The sequence below is a fragment of the Choloepus didactylus genome, chromosome 8 (assembly GCF_015220235.1).
Source record: "Choloepus didactylus isolate mChoDid1 chromosome 8, mChoDid1.pri, whole genome shotgun sequence".
In the NCBI taxonomy this organism is placed as follows: Eukaryota; Metazoa; Chordata; class Mammalia; order Pilosa; family Megalonychidae; genus Choloepus; species Choloepus didactylus.
This window is the reverse complement of record NC_051314.1, coordinates 51260648-51285886: the sequence shown is the minus strand read 5'-3', so window position 1 is coordinate 51285886 and position 25239 is coordinate 51260648. Positions and strand designations below refer to the sequence as shown.

The 25239-nt window shown below is 38.5% G+C and overlaps 1 protein-coding gene and 1 pseudogene across 4 annotated transcripts in view; one reads left to right on the top strand and one right to left on the bottom strand.

Moving 5' to 3' along the window:
- SYT1 (synaptotagmin 1) overlaps positions 1 to 24955 on the top strand; it is a 649966-nt gene extending 625011 nt beyond the window's left edge. For all 4 annotated transcript variants that reach the window (XM_037847277.1, XM_037847278.1, XM_037847275.1 and 1 more), the window contains 2 exons: positions 17744 to 17877; positions 21895 to 24955. In XM_037847277.1, the coding sequence (XP_037703205.1) occupies positions 17744 to 17877; positions 21895 to 22101 (341 nt within the window). In that variant the 3' untranslated portion in view covers positions 22102 to 24955. The remainder of the gene's footprint in view (positions 1 to 17743; positions 17878 to 21894) is intronic.
- LOC119541554 lies at positions 417 to 5539 on the bottom strand (annotated as a pseudogene).
- Positions 24956 to 25239: the final 284 nt, after the last annotated feature.

The window sequence follows — 25239 nt, the reverse complement described above, 5'->3', positions numbered from 1 at the left end:
TTTCCATTTGCAGTTTCTGTTTCTTGCTCAGCTCCTCTTTTGAGGTTTTTGTAGTGGTGTTGGAGTGGGATGACAGGTGGTTGGTGAGGACTGATTTTTGCAAACCAATTGATTGGCCGTTAATAGTTCCAAAATAAATGTGACTACTTGGTAGCTGTTTTGATTTCCTCAAAATTATGCCACAGTTTCTACCCTCTAACCTCCATTTGGTCTCCCATTTTTTCTGTAAAATTTTATTTTGTGATTGTGTAAACATCTGGGTTGTATAATTTAATTTCCATTAATCATCATCCTTTTACTTACAGAAGAGATTTGGTGCTTCAGCTGCTGCCCCTCCAACTTTTTGAAAAATTCTGGTTCTACCTTTTTTTAAACTATCAACTGATCCTTTTTTGAACCATTTTATTTTGTAGTTCTTAACTAGCTAGGCATTCCATTGCACCACTGTTGATGTCCTCTATCATGTCACGATGGTGGCGGCCATCCACATTGCAGCTCACAGACTGGGTGCTCCCCAGAACCTCTGTAATGGTTCCAGAGAGTTCTCTAGCCGATGGTCCGTGCATGTGTTGGGCAATGTTGACGATCTCATCAAAAGTGACATTTCCACTGTGCCCAGTGCTTTTCTGCTTCTTCCTGTCTCTGGGTGGTTCTTTAAGGGCTTTGATGATAAGGGCCGAGGCAGAGCCACCTCAGTCTGGGCCTGTCTGTTCTGAATGGTCCGTTTCACCTTAATCCTCAGACCTTTCCAGATGCCAGTTGCCTTGGCCATGTCATCACCAACCTTTTTTAGAGACACACCGAGGGGGCCGCCTTTGGGGGCCAGGGTAGACGAGGCACCGACTTCCCCATTGGTGCACCTCAGGTACACGACTTTGATGACGTCAGGGTCAGACTTAGGCGGTGCCTGGTGTCGGATGAATCTGGAAGTGGGGACGACCCAAGAAAGTTACACCCTGGCCTCCTCCAAGCCGAAAGCTCTGGTTCTAATTTAATATGCACTTGTAAACAATTCCAGCAATAGAAGTTAAACCTTCATTACAGTCAAAGAGACAGCAAATAACACTGTAAGCAGAATGTTGCCTAAAATATGAAAATCAGACCTATTTTCCTTCTTCTAGCCCAACAAGGTCATGCTTTATGTCATAGTTATATCTGTTCTTATTATGCTTTCACATGCACTCCTTTTTCTACTCTCAGCCCTCACTCAGTGTAACTTCCTCCAAGGTAATGGTAGGGATAATCTTTTTTTTTTTTTTTTTTTTTTTTAATCTTCTTATATTCATCTAGCAAAGTGCTGGACGTATAATGGATGTTCAGTAAACCAACTCATCATATAATTTGCCCTCCAACAACTTTCAAAAGCTCTTTAGCCATGCTTTCAAACTCATCTTTTGCCTTTTACTGTTCACAGTGGCCTCACAATGGTATTATCTTAGATTCTCCTTTTACTAACCATGTGCAGTAATGTCTATTTTCTGCAGAGCATCATGGGTCAAGTTCAGTTAACTGCTTTGGCTCTATTTTCCATTTCTGTTCCACTGCCTTGTCTGTAGGCCTGAAATCACATTGTTTTGAACTGAGGGCAAATATCAAATTCGTATTAGTAACCTCACTAAGTTCTTTAGGCTACCCTGACTTCCAGGTTGAAAACACCATTGTAAGAAAATTGTCTTCCATTCAACTAAATATAACTCTTTTCTCTTTCAATATTTTTGAAAGGGGAATACATTGATATTTTAGTTAATAATTGCTTAGTTAAATTTTAACTCGAAAGAATCTAGCACAATATACCCAAGTTGATTGTCTGAAATGTTGATTTCTCCCAATCTTACATAGTTGCATAGGAATGATGCCTAAAAAACATTAAGATAGCTTATTGGCATCTGGCCTTTAATTCATTTATACTATTTCCTAAAAAAAGGCATTAAAAACACAGAGAGCTTTTGTATTTAATTCAGAGGCCATAAATGGTAGCATCTCTTGGAACATTATGTCTACTCCTTTACTCATTTATTCTATAAAGATATTTAACCATCCCATAAAGTAGCCTTCAGATAAGTAACAAGTTGTGACTTGTTTGAAGCAAAATAAATTCACCTCCAGTTTTGCTTGGTAATTATTAATCTTTTTGAAATGAAATGTGGGACCCGAATCATCCAGAATGTTTCCAGACAAGATTCAAAATCAGACCTCTGACCCTGCCCAACAATTCCACTAAATTAATTCATTCTGCACTCTTCTTGGATGGATTTTCAAGGCAAATCATGAGTTTGCTTTAAAATATTTCCTCTGGGTCTAATCTTTGCTTGCTGGTAGAAATGACAGCACTTAGCATTTAGCACAAGCAACCCTTCCCACCCTGAAGCTAAACTGGGAAGAATGAGAACAGAGTGTTCTAACCTCATCCATACCACAGGCAGTTATGCAAGGAAAAAACATATTTCACAGCCTTTTCTAGATAAACTTGCTTTACAAACAGGGCACAATCTTCCGAAGGATGATGCAAAACAGCTTTTCTCCAAAAAGATTCCATGACATTAGTCCCTCTTCTCTGAGAAAGCTCATGTCCTTAATTGCTAGAGATCTGATGCAAATCATTAACAGCCCTAAGTCTTGCAATGTTGTTTGATGGTGATAATTTAACAGTTTGCAGTCTTGCTTACACCAGGAAGCTCTCAAGAAAATAAGGCAGGGGGAAAAGTTCCATAACAGGAAATTAGTAATTCTGTTTCTAACAAAATTTTTAAAAGGTTTTCAGTGACTATAAAGATATTAACTCACTACTATGATTCCAACTGGTAATTTTTATCAAATTCAATCTGAGCAATACCTATTAGAGTATTTCTGATGAATAGCTCGAGGAAGGGTGTGTTGGGTAAATCAGTTGTGTTCACTGAGTCTCATTAGCCATCTAGTAAATGTCCAGTAAATGGAATATGCCTTGGAGGGGTCTGGGGACAGCTTCCATGAAGCAGTGCCCAAGAGATGCCTGCAAAGGTTAGTGCCCTCACTGAAATATGCTAGGAGAATAAGCCAGCATGCTTTTATACATTTAAGAAATGTATGTTGAAGGTCTGTTGGATGCTATCAGGTTCTCTGCTAGTGCTAGGGTGGGGTGCAAAAAATAAAAATTAGAAATGGTCCCTGTCCTCATGATTCTTGGTGCTTAGTGAGGAAAAACAACACTAGTCCTAATATTCCAGTTAGCTAATGCTGCCATTATGCAATATACCAGAAATGGATTGGCTTTTATGAAGGGGGTTCATTTGGTTACACAGTGACAGTCTTAAGGCCATAATGTGTCCAAGGTAAGGCATCAACAGTAGGGTACCTTCACTGGAGAAAGGCCGTTGGCATCCAGAAAACCTCTGTTGGCTGGGAAGGCTCATGGCTGGTGTCTGCTTGCTCCCAGGTTGTGTTTCAAAATGGCATTCTCCAAAGTGCTGCTCTTGGGGCATTTTGTCCTCTCTTAGCTTCTCTGGAGCAAACTCTGGGCTAGCATAAGTCTGCTTTCAATGGCCATCTCCAAAATGTCACTCACAGCTGCTGAGTTCCTTTTGTTTGTCAGTTCTTTTTATGGGACTCCAGTGAACTAATCAAGACCCACCCTGAATGGGTGGGGCCACATTTCCATAGAAACATTCAATCAAGAGGTCACACCCTAATCAAAGGTGTCACTCACAGTTGGGTGGGTCACGTCTCCATGGAAACACTCAATCGGAAGTTTCCAACCCAATCAACACTAATCCATCTGCCCCCACAAGTTTACATTAAAGAATATGACTTTTTCTGGGGACAAAATATATACCAACCAGCACATTCCACCCCTTGGACCCCAGAAAAACATGATCTTTGCATTTAAAAAATAAATTCATCCCATCACAATATCACAGAAACTTAAATCATTTCAGTAATAATAGGTAAGTACAAGATCCCATCAAAATCAATCATGTGTGGTCTGTCCTAAGGAAAAATTCCCCTCTAGCTGTAGACCTGTGAAACTCAGAACAAGTTATGTACTGCCAATATACAAAGGAGGGACAATCACAAGATAAACATTCCCATTGCCATAGGGAGAAACTGAAAGGAAAACAGGGTTTAAGGGACCAAAACAGTTCCTAAAACCCGCAGGGCAAACTCCATTAGATTTCAAAGTCTGAGAGTCATTCACGAAACATAGTTTTATCCTCAAGGCTTGAGAGAGCGGCTGTGCTACCCTTTCCAAAGGCCTGTGTGGCAGCCCTTTTCTCTCCAAATGCCATGTTCTTTGGAAAAGAGTTTTGGTACCAGAGAAGTGGGGTGCTGCTGAGCTTGCAAATACTAAACATGTTGGAACGACTTTTTAAGTGGGTAAGGGGGAAATTCTGGAAGAATTGTGAGGAGCTTGACAGAAAAGCCCTGAATTGCTTTGAAGAGATTGTTGGTAGAAATATGGACTCTAAAGATAATTCTGAAGAGGCCTTGAGCAAAAATGATGAATGTGTCATTGCCAACTGGAAGAAAGGCGATCCTTGTTTTAAAGTGGTGGTAAATTTGGCAAAATTGAGTTCTGGTGTTGGATAGAAGGCAGAATTTGAAGGCAATAAGCTGGAATACTTAGCTTAAGAGATCTCCAAGCTAAATATAGAAAATGCAGCATGGCTTCTCCTTGCAGCTTATAGTAAACTGTGACAGCACAGAGATAAGCTGAGAAATGAACTGTTGGGTACAAAGAAACCAGCACACCTATAATCACACAAATATAGGGATATCAAGGTTTTATGAGGATTGTAAAAGGAGAAGCTGCTTTAGAATGCGGAGTCGATAAAATTTCCATGAAGAAGTGATATTAGAGCTGAGCTTAATTAAATGAGTGTGAGGTGGGGACGTGAAGAGGAGGCATCCTAGGCACGAGGCCCCAACGAGCAATGGAACACAATGCATTCAGGGTCCTAATAGGTTAGTGTGGCTAGAGCAGAGGCAGCAAGAGGGAATGTCCTAGGAGAAGAAATGAGAGATGTCAGATCATGCAGGATCTAGAAGGTTGGTTAAGAAACATGGCCATTGTAGTTACAGTATCACCCCTGGATTGAAAAGGTTAAAGAGTTGTACCATGCTTTAATCATCCCTCTTTTTACAATGTAGATAGTCTAAAATTGATAAAGTTGATGAATGATGAATTATGATGAATGTTGGAAGTAGCAGGACTTCTGTGATAATGAATATTAACTGTGTGACCATGGGCTGATTACTTAACTTCACTTAGTTTCAGGTTCCTCATCTGTAAAAAGGGGGTAATAATACCTACCTATCAGGGTGATCGTCAAAAGTAAACGAAGTAAATTATGGAAAGTGACTAGTATAGTGCCTGATAATAGCTTTTTTTTAAACTGGAGAGAGTTTGCAGTACAGCCCTTATACCTGGGAAAGAGGGAACCTACCCTGGAACCCACACTTTGGAGGGCCCGACTCTAGGCCTCCTCCAGCTATACCTGCCCATAGGATTATGAGCCTACAGACCCACAGGATATACTCACCTGGAGGCCCAACCCTCCATTGTAGACCATGCTCTGGATACCAGTACCCCAAGTTTCCCTGCCAAAATAGTTCCAAGATGATTTGCATGGTCTCTGAGGACCTCTTCCCTGCCTCTGACTTCCTAAGGTGACATATCACAAGTATGCACACTCCATGATGGAGGGATGACTAAGGAGCTGCTGTTGGGTGCTGGTGAATGGATCTTAGACAGGAGGGCTGGGGTGTTCCCAAGTGTGCATGTGAAACTTCTCATGGTACATTTTGGAACTGACAGTGAGAAGAGAACAGAGGCAGGCTAGGGCTGGCAGCAAATACTCCCCCACTGGAACCCCACGGTGTCTGAGAATTCTAAATTCAAAGCCTGATTTACTGGTCATTATGAAAGTATATTTGTCAAGGTGTGACTTTTAACTATTTAGACATATGGTAAATGGACTTCCATCTGTAGTCTTCCCTGGGCTCTGCAAATGTTACAGGCAGGTGTGATCTTATGGTTCATAAAATTCTACATATCACATAAAATTCCATTTCATTTAAACCATCTCAGTATATATGAATTGACTATGAAAATCACATTAGTGTTATCATGAATTTCCATTACGCACAGAAGACTGGGAAAGATTGAGGGAAAAAACAAGTTCAGAGAGACAATCCATCTAGTTACCTCTTTTCCTTTCTGTATAAGTATGGACACTATTCAAATATCACTCTAGTTTTGTTTTATGGAATGGTACATCTATGTGTGGAGGTGTTCAGAGAAGGCATGAGATCTCATGAGATCTGAACACAAGGTCAGATCTTTCTTTGTGAAACTTGCTTGGATTCCCTGAATTTGAATTCCTCAGATTCAAATTCAGCCTTTTCAGCAGAGTGAAGGGAGTTTTCCTGCTTTGAATTCTGCTCACAGTTTTGCTGTACAAATCATTTAGCAAGAAAACACACTTTGTATTATGAATGTATATTATGAATGTTTCCTACTTTAAAAATATATTGGTTGATTTCAACTTAACTTTTCAGGAATTTACAGCTTCTCTTCCCAACTGATCTGCAAGCTCTTTGAAGAAAAACCTGGGTTCCATAGTTTTCTGTATCCCCTCACTCTCTTACAGTCATGGAGAATTGCTTAAAAGATATTTACACTTCATGGATTCATTCAGTCATTTAGCAAATACTTACTGAATCCCTACCATGTGCTAGACTCCATACCAAACGTGGGCACAGCACTGAACAAAACACTGACTGAAAGATAAGTATCTGGCATATAACAGGCACTGTGTTCATGAGTGAATGAATGAGTGAATGAATGATGGATGAATGAATGAATTCTGTACCAGAGCACTAAAAGACAACATCAAGAAAAATAGAATAATCAATTAAGTTGCCTTAGACCAAAAGTCATCAAGGTGAAAGATGTCAGCCTGGCACAATGTCTGCAAGTGACAAAAATGGAAAATGTGGGGAAAATGAAACCACCTTAACTCCAGGCCATCTCTGTGGCCATTTAGATGTGGCTCTTGAGTCTTGAAAAGAATTAAAACATTTCATAGAAACCAAGTTTTTTCTATATAGAGAATCTGTCTAACTCTTAACACCTCGATTGTTATTTCTCCCAGATTCAGGGACAAAACATCTTATATGATATCACTTAAAAGAAATCAGTGTATACAATAATATCATTGTGATTTTTTATTGAAATCTGAGATAATGATATGTGGTGATTGGCTCTAATCACAAATTTGCTTCATCAAAAGCAGTAAAATCACAGAATTTCATTACTTCAGGTCATTTTCCTATATGCTACTTAATATTGAAGCCATAGCATATTTTTATTTTCTCCTCACATTATTGTAAGAAAACCAGATTACTAAAGTAGAAGTTGATCTCTCCTGCAAAGCTACTTATCTTCTTGACAGGCAGAGCATCAGCTGATTTCAGTTTCATGGCTTGATGAAAGAGAACCATATTTGGCCACCAATGAGCTAAAATGAAATATCTCTCTGGAAGGATAAGGGAAATCAGCATTCAAATAAAGAAACTTAATAACAAGCCTACCAGGGGATTTAAAATTGTTTATTTTTTAACAGGACATGCATTATTCATACTGTAGAATCTCAAACCAGAGGTGGGAAGTATGAGTATTGACAGTACTACATCTTAACACATTATCTCTTCATCCTGTTTCAGGTCCACAGCCTCAAAAATGTTCAACAGCAGGAAGGGAGGCAGCAAAGAGAAAGAAGGAAAGAAACCCTCTTGAAAAAAAATTAGTAAATTTTCTTTTCTTAAGCAGAGAAAGAAGCACTGGGACATTTCCAGCTAAGAAAACTCAGGGCTGTTAGCTTGCCTCCTAGGACATATACCAAGACCCTTGACAAATTCTGGAAGCAGTTCAAAGTGAGGAAATGGAGAGATATCCCTCCACTCCTTCTGGAAACATTTCCAATTGTATCCCTCAATTATCCTAGGACTATCCCAGCTCATAAACTTCCTAATGCTTAGATGGTGGACTGTTTAGAAGACACATGAATATTTTAAAGAAAGTGCATGCAAGGAATAGGGAGTTAATGAGGGTAGAAACTGATTCTGGCTAAAGCAGCCTGAGAACTGGGTGAGCCTTAGGTAACCCCACAAAAGAGCACTAATGCCATTTGGTCATATTATACTGCAGGATCCCCTCTTTTCTTACATTCCTTTCATTTCGTACTCATTTTGAATTGCCAGGAAACTGCCTCTATATGGATAAAGATAAGCATCCATTTGACATATTTACATGCACTTAAAAATCCTAGCAATATTACCAAGCATTAATACTTCCAATGTTGTTACATCACATAGAAATCTTTAATAATTTTGTAAAAAACAAAAAGTCTTACTAGAAACCTATCTTCTGGCATAAACAAGAGGCTAATCCCAAGTTTCCAGGGAAAAAAATACTGAGTCAAATTTGTCATATGGAATTTTGTTTGCTTTGCTGAATCACTTGACTTATTTTTTTTCGTTTGTTAATCAACTCATACAAACAGTTTATAGTTGGTGATTCCATCAAATTCCTTGTAGTCATCCAGAAAGAACCAAACATAATTACAACTGCTCCTATTTTCGTGCATTTGCCCTTCCTGAAAGATTTTCGAAACTTCAGGAGCAATAGGTTTGGATTACAAAGAATTTCATCTTTAAAAATGAACAGAAGAGATTTGGATTGTGCCAACAAAATGTCCTTCTTCCACTTCTAAGTGTGGAGCTCACACCCTCATACTGCTATTTCACCTGCCCATAAGCATGCCCCATCTGTGCAGTCTTTCTTTGCTAGATCCTCATTCTCCAGTCTTTGTGTGGGTATTTCTACAGTTTTAGTAAAGAAGCTGGCAGTCCCATATGGTCTGTTTGGCAATGTTAGAAATGATTGTCAGAAGTTAGTATCTTCCTCCACCACCACCAAAAATGCTTTCCATTTAATTCATAATATTAGCATTGTGCGTTTATGTTTTTGTCTCCTCAAAGCACTCTGCCACCATTAATGAACTAAATTAGCCTTTGATCTTTTATAATCTGTCTCATTAAAATGGGGTTGATTTTCTCTGTGGTAGTCACTTATGTAATATTGTTTTCTTCTAGCAAACACTGCACTTAACTAATGTAAATTCATTTTTAAGTTGTGTGCTCACATAGAAAATTTTCCCAAAATATATTTTTAATGTTGCATCCGTACTGTAGCATTACAGGGAGCATTTTAAACTATACAGACATTTTAAACTATAAAGACTATATAGCTCTTTAATGTAGTCTTCTCTAAGTACTTGTAAATTATTTACAAAGGCCCCCTTAGGTTAATGTATTACAACTGCCAGTGACAGAAATGGAAATTGTTTGCTCTGTGAACCCTATTACTATTTAATTATTTGTATACTGTTAAATGACTGGCTTATTGATGAAATAAGGCTTACTCAATAAGTGCATAAGAACAAACTGCAATTGGCAAAGAAACTCTTAATCCGATAGCTACCATGTTTTAACTCTTCTGCCTCTGCTAGTATCAGACCACTTTATACATGTGCTTGATGTTGCATTCCTAAGAATTTGATCTGAAGTGGGAAGGAAATGTTTTTCTGCAAATAAGTGTATGCACGCTTCCAAGTTTAGGCAGAGATGGGATTCTAGAGACCATAGGTTGAGAAACTTTGTAAATATTAATCGGTTGCCTCCCAATTTCCATTTCCCCCTTCTCTTGGTAAGGCCTTCTGATTCCTGTTTGAGGAACTGCCAAATTTTTTTACTTAGCCATGTCCTTAGAATAGAGTTGAACCTACTCCCAGCTCCATAGGTAGTTCTCCCTGCCCCTCCTGATGGGTTTCAGGATGGACACATAAAAAAAGGCCTAGGCCAATCTGACTCATCACATTCTCTTTGCCGCAGGGATTAATATGTAATAGGAGTTGCATCCATGTTAGTTCAATCTGTATGAATTTAGGACTTTTCCTGGTAATCTGGGATGTTAGACTCTCTTTTCCCCTGGATATCACAGCGTGATGATATGAGACCTGTAGCTGGTGCAGTCATTTACATCCTTGGAGGAAAACCTGGAATTTCTTGGGAAGGCCACCATGTGGAACTTGAGAAGAACCCCATAGAAAACAGGGCAGAGATACAGACAAACCTGGGGCCTTGCTGACATTGTTGGATCTGTATTAGATAGGACACAGGTTGAGCTGCTATAACAAAAGGCCCCAAAATACAGTGGTTCAAAAAGATAGAAATGTATATTTGTCTCCTATATATCTCTCATAGATAAATCACCACCTCCATTTGTAGGTTGGTGTCCAAGACTGGTAGGCAACATTGGGCCATCAGGTAATTTGGGGACTCAGTATCTTTCTATCCTGTTTTTTTTTCGACTGTCCTCCTAGAGTATTGTCTCCATGTTGCTGGATAAAAGCTGGTTCACCACCCTCCCACCTGTGTTTTAGTTTACAAGAAAAGAGACAGGAAGAGTAGATAGCAAGTAGCTTCTTTAAAGTCAGGGTTTCTCAATCTCAGTCCTATGTGAATAGGACCCAATAATCTTTCTTGTGAGGGGCTATCCTGTGCATTGTGGTATGTTTAGCAGCCACCCTGACCTTTACCTGTAGCACCCCCTCCCCCTCCACCAAGTTGGATATTAAAAACATCGCCAGACATTGCCACATGTCCTGTAGGGAGAAAAATGAGTCCCCCTTTGTTTTAAGGATACGCTGTGGAAAGTTTACACACACATTCCATTCACACGTCCATTCCATTCACATCCGAAAGCCAAAATTTAGTAATGTAGACATGCCAAGTTATGAGACCCTAGAAAAAATATTTCTACTGGGTGACTGGTGCCCAGGTAAACTTCAGGGGTTCTATTGCTAAAAAGAAGGGGAAAGTGGATTTTAGGGGACAATTAACAACCTCTGCCACAATCCCTACTTCTGGACTTTTCCATCATATATGCCAGTAAGTTACTTTTAAAATTTACACCATTTTGAAATGCATTTTCAGAGCCCTAATTGACCCAAGTATTACTTTCCCCATCCAACACTATAAGGAGAAATTGAGTGAACATTATCCAAAGGCAAAAGGATAATGGGAATAATACCTGAAGTTACTCAGAAGCTGGGTACTGGCTCAGGAGGCATTGAACAAAACAGCTGAAATAAGGCTCTCTCTTATCAAGGGGACTCTTTGGTTGAAGTGGAAAGGTCATGGTCACAAGGCCCACAGTCACTATGGTAGCTAAGAAAGAAGACAGTATAATTATGCAAAACTGTCAAAATGAAAACTGCAGGCATCTTGCATTATTTGGCTTTGAACTGCTCCTTTCTAGTTCTCATTGTAAATACAAAAAGCCTTTAGTGGCTCCTTTATATGTCACACAAAAGGATCATTGCTTACAGCTAGCTGTTTTGCAATTATATTTCTATGAAGTTAGCATAATTTGACATTAGAATTGCCTAAGGGAAGAAGGGGGTGACAATGTTCTAGGGCATTAAAGTGGGAATGGAATAGTAATGGAAGAAGTTCCCATTTTACAAGTGGATGACCTTCCCAAAGTTCATCTTGAAACCAATAGTTCTGAACTCAAAACACATTTTTCCCATGGGAGTATTCTTTTTTATGTGATTAGATTACCACAGAAGTTCTCCAATACCAGAAAAGATATATGTACTGTGCAATGGTAAAAAAGAAAATGCTGCAGGGCAAAGGAAGGTGTGCCTGATTTCAACCAGAGAAAATCATCAGTAAAATCTTCATGGAAGATTGGATTTTAAACTGTGCTTAAGATGGGAAAAACAAGAAAGGGCATTTCAGGCTAAAGAACAGACTAAAACACAGGCTTTTAAATCACCTGTGAGGACCAGTGAGTATCTACCATGAGTACAGCATAGATTTTTTGGAAATGAGACAAATAAGTAGCATGGGGCTGTGAATACCTTGGTGGAATTTGGAGTTTTTTTTAGTAGGCAAACTACTAAAGGTTTTTAATAAAAGGATGGTATCATCAAATATAACTTTAGCAATAATAATATGAAGAATGACTTGAAATCAAGGACATAATTGCAAGAGAGATTGGATTTCTGCTCTTGTGATGTAGCAATGGATTATAAACAGAAAATCAGTGAGAGACAATATGAAGGTAAATTGGCAGGATGTGGTGTTTAATTGTTCCCATGGGGTAAAGGAGAAGGAATCAAAATGGCCTCAAATTTTCTACTTTCAGGTCCAGGAGGCTAGGTTCATGGCACAAAAACGGGCATGAAGGGAAATTAGTGGGCTCAATAGGTTTCTGTCTGAAGGATAAGAGAAGAATTGGGGTAGTTGTAGCCATATGGTACAGCTGTAGGCTGCACTGATATTTCTGCAAAGCTTGCCCATTACATCCTTGTTAGCAAAGGAAAACCACTGAATTCTGGACTTAATTCGAAAGTCATCCTCCAAGGTTAGTTTATATTGTTTTCTTGGGATGTATATCTACATGTTGACACCATGTAGCTATACATGCCAGTGACACCAGTGTTGGTGAAGACATTGCATTCCAGTGCCAGACTCCATGGTCAGAAACTTTGTTTAATAGAGACAGCAATAATATTAGAAGCATAAGTTTGCATTGTAGGATGTCTGGGAAAAGTAGTATACAGAAAACTCCTATTAAATATGGGTTAAAATAATGCCTGGTGTGATTAAACTCATAAGATATGTACTTGAAAGTCTTGGGGCAGATAGAGGGAAAGGGAAAAAGAAAGGAGGATCAGCTCAAGCTCAGAGAGTAAAGAGAGGAGAACAAGGGAAAGTCTGGCAGGACGAGTGCCATGGCAACGCCTGCTAAGGCAGGATCAAGAAGTATCTGGTAGAGAGTGAACTTTTGAGTTCAACTATTTTTGGAGGGGAATGATCCCCTCCAAAAACAGTTAAACTCAAACTAACCAAGCCATTGTGCAGAAGGGCAGGTAGCAAATGACAGCAATGGGGACAGAAGGAAAGGGGGCCTATGTGTGTCATCACTCTTCTCCTTCTTCCAACCAAAAAAGCAAGGCAGATGTCCACCTGATGGAGGGGAGTGGGCTGGGATGCAATGCCTGAAGGACTGTTGGAGGTGATGGGTCACTCCAGCTAGATATTGGAAACCAGCATACTGGGAATTTGTTGTTATACAGAACCCTTCAGAAAGGAAACTCCTACAGAGTAACATGCCAGATATATGTGAGGGGACTCCCACTCAAGGTTAATCCCTGAATAGGGACAAAATGAACTAAAAGGGAAGGAACCAGACCACAGGTTGTCCACCCCATGAATTATATTCATAAGGGGCTGCCCACTATCTGGACCGTGAAATTGCCCTTCCACCTTCACCGTTGCTCACAGTCTAGAGCTGAAGGAATAATAGTGAAGCCAGTCAAAGAAGGTCTATACCCTAATCCCTGAAAATGACAAGTGAGACCAAAGCATTCATCTGGTCACTGTCTAGGAGTCTTCTGCATCTCTGTCACATGGCATAGTCAGTGCTTCCAAGTCTCCACTGTCTTAGTGCTAAGGTACAATAAATGATTTGGCAAATCATATCACTGTAGCTTTAACATAATGATTTGCTTACTCCAGAGAGGAAAGAGTGAAAAAAAAAAAAAAAAAGAAAGAAAGAAAGAAGGAGTTCTAAGGCTAAATCAGAAGGTAGAGACAGACTACAAAATTTTCTCATAGCAGAAAGGAAAAAGTAAGGCAGGAGGTATAATAGATTATCCCCCTCTTCAAGAACCAATAGGTATTTCCCAGCCTCGACAACAACAATAAATTGCAAAGCTAAAGGGTTGTTTTTCTCAGTGTTTCCTCATTTTTAGCAGCATAAGGAAATAGATACTGCACACATAATATGCTGAGGTGTATCAACATTAGCTAGCCTCAGTATCTGGAATGAAAGCTCCATAAATCATAGTTTTGGCTCACATTGTCCTAAAGCTTCAATAATAAGATTCCACTTAGAACTCTGAGTTTAACTTTTCAGCCTTGTATAATCTGATCTATTGACTTGAAGAGTGGGAGAAAACTGTGCAGGACATTGAATTTGTTTCCCATCTAACACACCTTGAGACCAGCACATTCAGGCAGTACTGAGAACCTCTCCCTTTCTCTTTTACGCCAGACATGATTAAAGTCTTCATTAACAAACCAGTTGCTTAGCATGAGTATGCTTCTTTCTAGAAACAAATCTGCACTTGGGAAAGCTTGGCTTACCTCTGCAGCCAATGGAAAGACTTATTCCCATTGGCTAATGGTGGGCTCCAGCAGAGTGAATAAGATACACAAATGCTGACTTAGATGTTAGCCTTTTTACAAAACTATAATAACCATAACAACAACAGCAATAATGTGTACTAGGTCCAATTAAAAGCACTTTCCACATAGTAGCTCAGTTTACTCTTCACAACTTAATGAGCCAGGTATTGTCATTTTCACCACATTACAGTTGAAAGAACTAAAGCACAAAGAGAATTAAACAACTTGCTCAAGACCACACAGCTAGTAAGCAGCAGACTCAAGATTCAAGCTAGTCTGGCTCCAGAGTCTGAACTTGTAAGTACTTTACAGAGTTGCTTCTCCAAAGCATCACAAAATGCAATGAGTTTAGAGTCAGAAAACCCTGGTTCAAGATCATGGGAGAAATCAGCTTTGCTAAAGCCCAGTTTCCTCGCTGGGATTGTTGTGAGGATTAAAAGAGATGATATAATTTGTGAAAATACAACTAACCTCTGGAGTACTCTACAAATGCAAAGGAGAATTATTATTTTACACCTTGTACTGGATCTTACTTTAAAACTTATTCTTAGGGAACATTTCATACATTTTCACTGATTTTACCATAGATCCTGAAATATCTGTATATATCATCTATGTTTAAGCTTTAAAGCCTTAAACTTTTCAAATGTCTTTGAAGAACAGAGTAATAATTTTTAGAAGATTGGAAAGCATATCATTTTATCACATCTCTTTCTTCCCATATCCAGGAAAGATTCTCCATTGTTAAGGACTCTTGTGATTAGACTGGGCCCTCCTGGATAATCCAAAGTCCATCTTAAAGTCCTTAATCTTAATCACATCTGCAAAGTACCTTTAGCCATGTAAGGTAATATACTCTCGGGTTCTGGAAATGAGGATGTGGACATATTCGGGTGACCACTATTCTGCCTACCGCAGTTGTGAACATTAGGAACAAAAACCTCAACTTGTTATATTGGCTTGTCAACATACAAAAGTTTGAAGATGATTTCATTAAATGTCCTGATAAACCTCCAAATCATAACAGCTATAATGGGAGAAAGAAAATGAAGTCCAGTTAGTCTAATTTAGACTAAAAGAAGGCCTGACAAATGGTGGATGATGTTTAGCAGTGCCAAATCAATAATAAAACCAAATGAGAGGCCTGAAAATTATCCAAAATGAAGTAATAAATAATCTGTACTCTTTGTACCTGCACTGTATTATTGGGAATAAAAAAACCTTCTTTCTGGTTCCAGCCCATTATTTTCCAGAAGCAAAAAGTTACAGTCATATACTATTAGGAGCAAGTCCTTCCTTCCTAGCAAAGACTTTTTTTAAAAAAATAAAACTTCCCTTTTTTAAAGATAAATTAAAGAAATGGAAGAAGTAAACTGTTCTAAGTCTTGCTCCTATTTCACTGGCAACAGGGATTATCTAAATGCTGCTGAAGAAGAGTTATCAGTCCTTAGGTGATGAAGAATTCCATGAGTGCATGCTCTGGTGAACAGAATGAAGCGATACATCCACAGAAACACTGGGGCGCCCGAGGATAGAAGCCGAATTTTGAGGCTTACACTTTTCCCCCATGTTATTTACATGTTTCCAAAAATCCAATAGATGTTTGGATGCCTTGTGTGGCATCCAGCAGCTGTACTTAGGAAAAGCTACAGCAACATTAGTGAGTCTCATTAGAGCCTATTTTGTCATTTCCATAAAATCATATCCTATTTTGCAATCACCAGGACTTCCAAGCCACCAAGAAGCTCTGAACAGATACAGACAGATCATTTGCTTTATGGAAGAGAATTAACTCAACCCCCAAAACAGAACAAATTTAAATATACAGAGTCCTATATTGCAAAAGAACTGGTACTTGCTTTAAAAATATGTGTGTGAAATTTGGGGAAATGGTGGAGTAGGAAGCTCCAGGAATCAGTCCCTCCACAAGAACAACTATTAAACAGGCAGGAACATTCTGAATCAACTCTTTTGCAATCCGGAGTCCAGGAGAACACTGTGCAGCATCCAGGGAAGAGCAGGAGGAAGAGGCTGGTAAATTACAGTAAATACCAGTAAACTGCTCTCTCTGTGCAGTGGTTACCGTGGCCCATTTCCCTCTCTCATGGCAGGCAGCAGTGGGGTCCAGCCCCTGGCATAGCTTGCTGGTGCCAGAGAGGGACATAAAAATCCACTTCCCCAAGATCCGGTGGGACCCAGGCCGATTGCAGATCATTGCTTTCAAGTAGCTACTCGGGATCGCTGGGGTCCCAGCTCTGAGGGCAGCCATTGTTCCAACCTGCCCCAGTCAAAGGCGGAGGGGGAGACAAAGGCAGTACACCCCCTCAGAGCTGGGAGAACAGCTGATGGACTGCATTTGCTGGGCAGGGTCTGAGCCAAGAAAACACATCTTTGGGGAACTGTGGCAGAAGCTCCTGGTGCCTTTCCTGGCCGCTCCCTCATGCCCTGTCCAGGGCATTCTGGACCCAGTCAGTGCTCCCTTTGCGGTCCCTGGCCTTGTTTCAGCTGGTAAAGAGGGACTTGGGAAACTCCTCCCCGGCTTGCCCTACCTCTCAGAATTTGCCCTCCAGGAAAAAGCAGCTTGAGACAAAGTAGAAACTATTGAGGTGGACAGCCTGGGGCAAAGGCTTATCCGCTTTAATTCCTTCAGTGAAGCAGTCCTGAAAGGAGAAGGTCAAACTCCTATAAACAAGGAAACTGCTGAGGCCATTAGCAAGCACAAGCCCAGGGCAAGACACTGGCCTAGGAAAGACAGGGCTGACCTGCACTTTGCATTTGCTTTCGCTGACCTTCCTGATGGAAAGGCTGCACTCTGAGGGCACAGGCAATGTAAGACCAATTTGCAAAGATGGTGAGAGGTGTTTTATGTTTAGGTGTGTTTGGTTTTGTTAGCTCCTGACACTCAAGAAAGTTGCTGTCATATCACCAGCTGATTACAAACTCAAGAAACAGACATCTCAGGGAATGAAAATGAAAATACAACATACCAAAACATGGTATGCAGTGAAGGCAATGCTGAGAAGGAAATTTATAGCTTTAAATGCTTACTTTAAAAAGAAGATTTCAAATCAGAGACAACCTCAAAACTGGAAGAACTAAAGAAGAGTAAACTCAGCCCAAAGCAAGCAGAAGTAAGGAAATATCAAAGATTAGAGACAAATGAAATAGAGAATAAAAAACAATAGAATCAACAAAACCAAAAGTTGAATCTTTGAAAATCAGAAATGAACAGGGAGATATCATGACAAAAAAAAAAAAAAAAAAAAAAAATCCCATCAGTTACTTAACACCTTTAATAAAAGATGCGTGAAAAATCTTAAAATACTAAATATGTGCTATATAATATTTACCTATTGGGAATATTTGTTTCTTTTATAAGCTAAATTGTGGTCTAGAATATGTGTCACTGATCTCTAAAGCTTTTGTTTCTGGTTTTCAGATCCTTATGTGAAGATTCATCTGATGCAGAATGGCAAGAGGCTGAAGAAGAAAAAGACAACAATTAAAAAGAACACACTTAACCCCTACTACAATGAGTCATTCAGCTTTGAAGTACCTTTTGAGCAAATCCAGGTAATGTCAAACGTAATTTTGTGTTCCCATTCAATTTCATTCCTTCAGACCACATAAATTATACACAAAGACCTTGCAAATTATCAGCCTACACGCCTTCGTTAGAACTGCTGCTCAGACTCCCATGACATTTTATGCTCCAGCTACATCAAGAGGGATGATAAAAATATACAGCACACAGCGTGCTGATTCATCAGCCAAAAACAGTTGCCATCTTCTGTTGAGCAGAAATAAAATAACAAAAAGAAAATCAACAATAATTCTGCTAACTGAAAAAGTACATCCACAAAGGTTAAAAGGCCAAGATAAAATGAGCTTTCACGGTTTTCCCCTAGGCCATAGTATGTAATTCCCTTTGTCACGTCTTCATAGCCAACAAATAGAGATAAAACAAATATTTTTGGTTAATGCTAAATATGCAGCATCTTTTGTCCTTAATTATGAAATGATAATTAGCAAGAGAAAAATTAGAATAAGTTGCTATTTTTAATTGTTTAAATACAGCTTTCTGTGGCTGAGTTGGAATGGATGGATATTTTTGTAAATATGTAACCTTAATTTGCTTGATAACAACTGTTATGAAAAGGAAGTATTCTGCTAAAAGACTTTATGGTTAATGTGTTCAAAATAGGATGCTACATGTGGTCAAAATTATAGCATATGACCTTATTATTTAGGCATTCTTAAAAATATATTTAAATTTTCTTACTTTGTATCTATAGTGAGACTGTCAGAATCCAAAGTTCACATCCAATAATTATGGGCCATTTTTTCATTAATCTTTAATGAGTATTAGAAAGTCAAATTGCTTAAAGCTACAGTATTTTTATACTTTACTAAATAATTGATGTGGGTCTATCTTTTCAGAGTTTAAAAGATTGTGATTTGAAGGAGAAATGAAGGGTAGACATACAAGACTACCACTTTCTAATCGTACAGAATAACAAGTCAGCAAATACTCTTCAGTCATAGATTTTTACTTTTTATCTTTTCTTAGAATACAGTATCCTATGAGTGAATCCCATCTTTATTTCATGAAGAAAGCTAATATAATAGATATATTTATTGTGCTTTTATTATGTGCCTAGATACATGTTAAGCCCTTTGCACACACAATCTCATTTAATCCTCACAATAACCTTATAGGGATGTACCATTATTATACCAATTTTATAGATAAGAAAACTGAGGCTTAGCATTCCCTCACATATAAAATAGGAACAATAATAGAATCCATGTCAAAGTGAGATTAAGCATGTAAAGTGATAGGAGCAGTGCCAAGCACATGGGAGCACCCAGTAAATGGTTCTCATCATTATTATCATTCACAAAGTTAATGCCTTCTCTTTTTCAAATTAACATTTTATCAGAAAATTAATCTAACGAAAAGACTACAGAAGCATTCAATGTGGCACTGTCCAATAGATCTCTCTGTGATGATGAAAATGTTCTATCATTTTGCTGTCCAATATGGTAGCCATTAGCCATGGGTGGCTGTTCATGTGATTTAGGAACTTTATTTAATTTTGGTTAATTTAAATTTAAACAGCAACTTGTGGCTGGTAGCTACTCTATTTTATAGCACAATTATAAAATGACCAAAAATCACCTATAATCCCACTATCGTCACTTCAGTTCATGTTTTTTCACATAGTACAAACTATACATGCTTATTTACTTTCAACAGCTGTTACATACATTGCAGAGAACCCTGATTCCTATCCCCAGTCATGTGTTCAGTAGTCCGAATCATTCAATCCACTGCTTTGGACCCAGTGGCAAACCCCTAAGGCATCCAATTTTTCCCAACATTTTGCAATATTTGTTTCAGTGAATTCTTTTGAGTTCTAAGACCTTATTCCTATGGAAACTAACACCTCCTGGCATTTTATTTTTAATTCTGCAAGACAATATAAGGTATGGTATTGCAATGAAAAATCCTATTGTAAACCTCCTTGGAGCTACAATTTCATACCTTTTTAAAAATAAATGTCCTGTATTCAGCTATGCATGGCAGCAAATATAAATATATTGAAAGTGAAGCACATTAGAAAAGAGACATGTTGGGTTTCTGGGGCAGCATTTTGTAGGCAATAACATTTTATCAGGACACAGAGAATCTAAGACCAGTATACAGTAGATTAGGCATGGAAATAATGAGCAAACCTTTGCTGCATCCCTCTTTCTCTGCTCCTTGCATTAACTTGTTCTTTGGTTTGGTTTGGTTTGGTTTTCAGGAGACTACTTGCCTAGTCCTGCATTTTCTTGAGAAAATAGTTGAGCATTTCACATACTAAAATAGGAGTTTAGGTGTCCTCATCCTGAGATTATGACGGTCTATCCTTCTATCTTTCTCTAGAGCTAAGAAATGTATTGTGAGAGAAGAAAAATATGCTCATTTCCAAAAGCACATGAAAAATACTGCCTATCCCCCAAAAATATGTGAATTATAAAATTACATAACTGGAAAAATGGATCCAGAGCCTCCACAAGGATATTTTGTCTTGAGTGCTACTAATCAATGCATTCCTAAGTAGAATTAGCAAAGCTCACCCCAAACTCTGAAAAGCCCTGTTACCTGTGTGCTTAATGCCCCCTGTTCCCTGCAATGCAATTGCACCTGAAGAATTTGCTTAGAGAAAGTTCCGAGAACCAAGGGGATCCCATCCGGGTTCCAGATACCATCCAATTGATAAGTAATCCCCTTGATGATGGAATCAATACAACGCTGCAGAAGGGAAGATGGGAGTTTGTCTCTTTTATTGTCAGTATATTGTATTTTATTTATCTACATTCTACTTCCTCTAAATTTATTTATCCACATTCTTTTCTGAAGCTGTGCAGTAGTGATGTCTCTGCACACTAGTGCAATAAAAGCAGCCCTCAGAACACTAAGTCCACTAAAGGGCCATAACTCAGCTGGATCTTCTTCTGGCCCTGACTTTCATGATTACATTTTCTGCTCCTTTTAGTACGTCCTCCAAATGTTATGCGTTTTGCTTTAGTTTAAACTCTCCCTTTATCTTTGTACTCATTTTCTATATTGGAGCCATCACATACTCTGACTAAACAAATTCATTTCTTAGGAAGCAGGACTAAAATGTGCTTTTAAAACACATTTCTCTCATATCACTGTGCTATGGATTTTCTTTCAGTCAGTTCAAAAAGTAAATTATTAAATAATTAAATAAACACTCAAAATCTGATTGAATCACTGAACTGTAATCCTGTGTGGCCTAACAGACCATTTCCATTTGATGTCAGTGCCAGACACACAGCAGTTACTCAATAAATGTTTATTGAGAGACTGTATGAATGAGAAAAAAAAAATCTTTATTTAGTTATTACTATTTAAAAGACTTTCACTATATTGTCACATTGTATACTCACTATGCTCATGTAATTGGTTATTCTATAATAATTCTGTGTTGACTGCCCCATCCCCCACCCCCAAAATGACAGCACGTTGCTGCATTGGGAATTGTAACCAAAAAACGAATGGTCTGAATACCAATGCCAGAAATTTCACTTATGACACAATTGAAACAGAAATGGATTTAGAAGATAACCCAAATTGACACAAGCAGCATAGCATAGTGGTTTACAACACAGGCTCTGAAGACAAACTCCTGGTCACTCATTCCATATGTCACAGTGGGCAGGTTACTTCTCTAGTTTCAGTGTCCTCGTCTGTAAAATGGCAACATTAATAGGATCCATTGTCAGGAGTAACTGAGTTAGTTCATGCACAAGACTTGAAAAGTGACAAGTATACAACAAGATTTAATATTTACTGTGTATTTTGAAGTTGATATTGACAATGACGAGGATGATATTGTAGAATGGTAAAATAAGGATCAGACCCAGGTTTTCTTATTTGAGTCCTTCTCAGCTTTGTCCTAGCGGTTGGAGATTGTTTCCTCTTATTTCCAATTCCTTAGATCTCAAGGAAGCTTTGATATAGGGTTTTATCTCTAGATCCGGGTGATTCATGTTTCTTTTGTGTACTTTTTTCAGAAAGTGCAAGTGGTGGTAACTGTTTTGGACTATGACAAGATTGGCAAGAACGATGCCATCGGCAAAGTCTTTGTGGGCTACAACAGCACCGGCGCAGAGCTGCGACACTGGTCAGACATGCTGGCCAACCCCAGGCGACCCATTGCTCAGTGGCACACCCTACAGGTAGAGGAGGAAGTTGACGCCATGCTGGCAGTCAAGAAGTAAAGGAAACAAGCCTTTCTGCATTTGCCCACATAGTGCTCTTTAGCCAGTATCTGTAAATACCTCAGTAATATGGGTCCTTTCATTTTTTTCTAGCCATGCATCCCTAACACAATTCAGTGGTACTTCAAATCCTGTTTTAATTTGCACAAATTTAAATGTAGAGAGCCCCTAAGTCCTTCATCATGCCACTGCCCTCCAAATCCACTCTTCTTTTAAGCAATATTATGTGTAGATAGAGCATGACTGAAATTATTTATTGTATCACACTGTTGTATATACCAGTATGCTAAAGATTTATTTCTAGTTTGTGTATTTGTATGTTGTAAGCGTTTCCTAATCTATGTATATCTAGATGTTTTTAATAAGATGTTCTATTTTAAACTATGTAAATTGACTGAGATATAGGAGAACTGATAATATATTATATGGTAAATATAGTATCGTCTGCATTCCAGCAAAAATTTCAACTTGTGAGGCACTAGTACAGTTAAACTGACATCTTAAAGGACAACTTAAACCTGAGCTTTATATTGAATCAATTGAGTACCAAGATACGCTTATACCACATATTTGGTGGGTAAATCCAATTTTGTAGAATTCCTTCACAGGCAAATTAGCATGATCTGAGCAGTATCCAGGCTGACCTCAAGGAAGCATAGCCACAAACCAGAATAGCATCTGTCTGTACATATCTACAGAGCTAAAATCATGGCTTCACTCTTACATTTGAGGAAGCAATTAAATAGGATATTACTGCATATAGAGTAACAACATGATGGTGTTCCATGTTTATATGTGTGTGTGCGTATATGTGTGATTTTGTTTGGGGATGGGGGTGGGTGGGAAAAAGCTGAGGGGAGAAGTCAGCATTTCTGAAATATTGCCTATTAAAAAGAAAAAATAGCTCTCCGTTATCACCTTTATACAACACGTGCAACCTGTGAATTCTGTTCCAGATTTCACAACTATAATCATCCTAAAAGGTATGCACATTAGACTTTGTAACAAAATATTTTATTATACAAAACCAGAGTAGAAGGAATGCAGAATATTTTTAACACAGCAATCTGTGCTTATTACAAAAAAAAAATTACTTTGTGTTAAACAGACAGTATTGTAATCCCATCAAAAGATGAAAAAAAAAACACAAACAATTAGCCATAGTTCTGAATGCACTTCAATTAAGCCAAAACAGATAGCTAGTGATCTTTTTTATATGCTCTTTTTACTTAAATAAGTTTTAATTTGTCCTTTAAAAAAAGGTGAAATAAAACCAAGAACAAGTTCTAGAAACTGAAGCAACCTCTTATGTATACTAGATGCTTGATGTAGGAGGAATTTTTAAACGTTTTCAATGTTATTATGTAGTAAATGGCACTATTATGAAGCTATTAGTCATTCCCTAAGAGTCTTAAAGGACTGCTCTGTGTAACACTGTGACTGCCGTGTGTGCTTAGAAACATAGTTTCCTCAGTGGATAGCACTCAATTTATTACGTAGTGATCTTGTAACAATACTGCCATTCCCTTCTACTGCACTGCCCAAGGTGTGTGTAGCACAAACAGTTCTCATTACAAAGGACCAATTCAGAACTGAAAAGCTATGCATAGGACAAGAAAGACACATAGAATGGGGTGAACACACAGCATTTTGTCAAGCACTGTGCAATACTCCATATTTTTCCTTATGATAGACAACCACTTGGTGGGAGGGCAGCCTCTTATCTCACACTGTAGCTAGACTTTTTTTCACCAACTCACTTCTGTGACCCATTTTAACTCCTAGGCCACAGATAGTAGTGAAACTTGAAAGTGGAAGTCTATCATCTTCAGAAATACCAGAACAAAATGGAGGAAAACTAAGCACCAGTCTCATGTTCACACTTGAAGATATCATGCCACGTTTTCTAAAAACTCAAAGAGAATTCAAAAAGGGCCGATGGTAGGCTTCAAACATGGCGTTGGCTGATTCCCGATAAAACAAGAATTCCTGTCATGATTTTTTCCTCATCAGAGAAGAAACAAGCTCTTTGGTCTTTCAGCCCAGTCACTGCAAACTCTTTAAGAGCTGGGACACACACAAAGGACAAAAGGAGACTAACAATCCCCTCTTCTGTCAATGGTTCATACTTTTTTAACACAGATAATAGAAAATGCAGAAGTCATAGGATGAGATTAAATATCTGTTTGAACAGAAAATTCAAACAAGACTCTTTACAGTTTAAATGACCAGACCCTACCAAAGAGAGAGAATTGATTGGGTTCGTAAAATTCATTAAATAGCAGAAACTGAAATTTAATTTCACTGTTTTCAGCTTTAAGTTGTTCACACTGAAACAACACTTTAAAAACAAGCAGGTTCAAACTGTCGAATATGCATTATTTCTTGCATTAAAGTACAGTTAATGCATTCTCTTGCAGCACTGCCAGACATGGGGTTGTCACCACAGAATTAGTTGGTACTAGGCCATCTTTCACAAATCAGTGACTGAACCTGCTTGCTAAGATTCATCCTCAGATAAGCCACATGTATCTCTCTGACAAAGCTGTGTGAAGTATTAGAATCTGATGCTCTAGAATGATCCTAGTTGCCTTTGTGTATATTTAACTGCCTGCTTGAGTGTTCTATGTGGGGGTTTTCTCTGTATCTTGTAGAAATGTTGGGGTGTTTTCTTCTGCCATATGGCTCGTGGCCCACGAGCCAACTACTTTAGCTGTATTTTACCTTCATTTTTGATGAGGTGGTTTAAATTTTGTTTCACTGTGTAGTGAATTCCACAGTAGTTTTCTGATTGTTGTTAAAAATGACTTAACATTACACAGATATTCAATAAAAATGTTTTATTTCCTGTTGATGTTGCTGCCTTTCAACTCTTTTTCTTACCTAATTCTGGTGGTAAAGTCAACGGTCGACTGACTTTTGGGGCCTGCTGGAAGCAATGGCAGCTAAACAAAAGCTTGCACTGAATGCCAGCCTCTGAGTCATGTCTATGAATGCAGAATGGCTCAAGGGAAAACAATGCCCAGGGAAGACTTGGCATTACTGAAGAGTGTTTGGGGCAGTGTCATTCTCAACATGTGTTTCTCTATTCCTGTTTATAATCATCTGGCACACTTTCAAGATTTCTCCTTTGCCCAA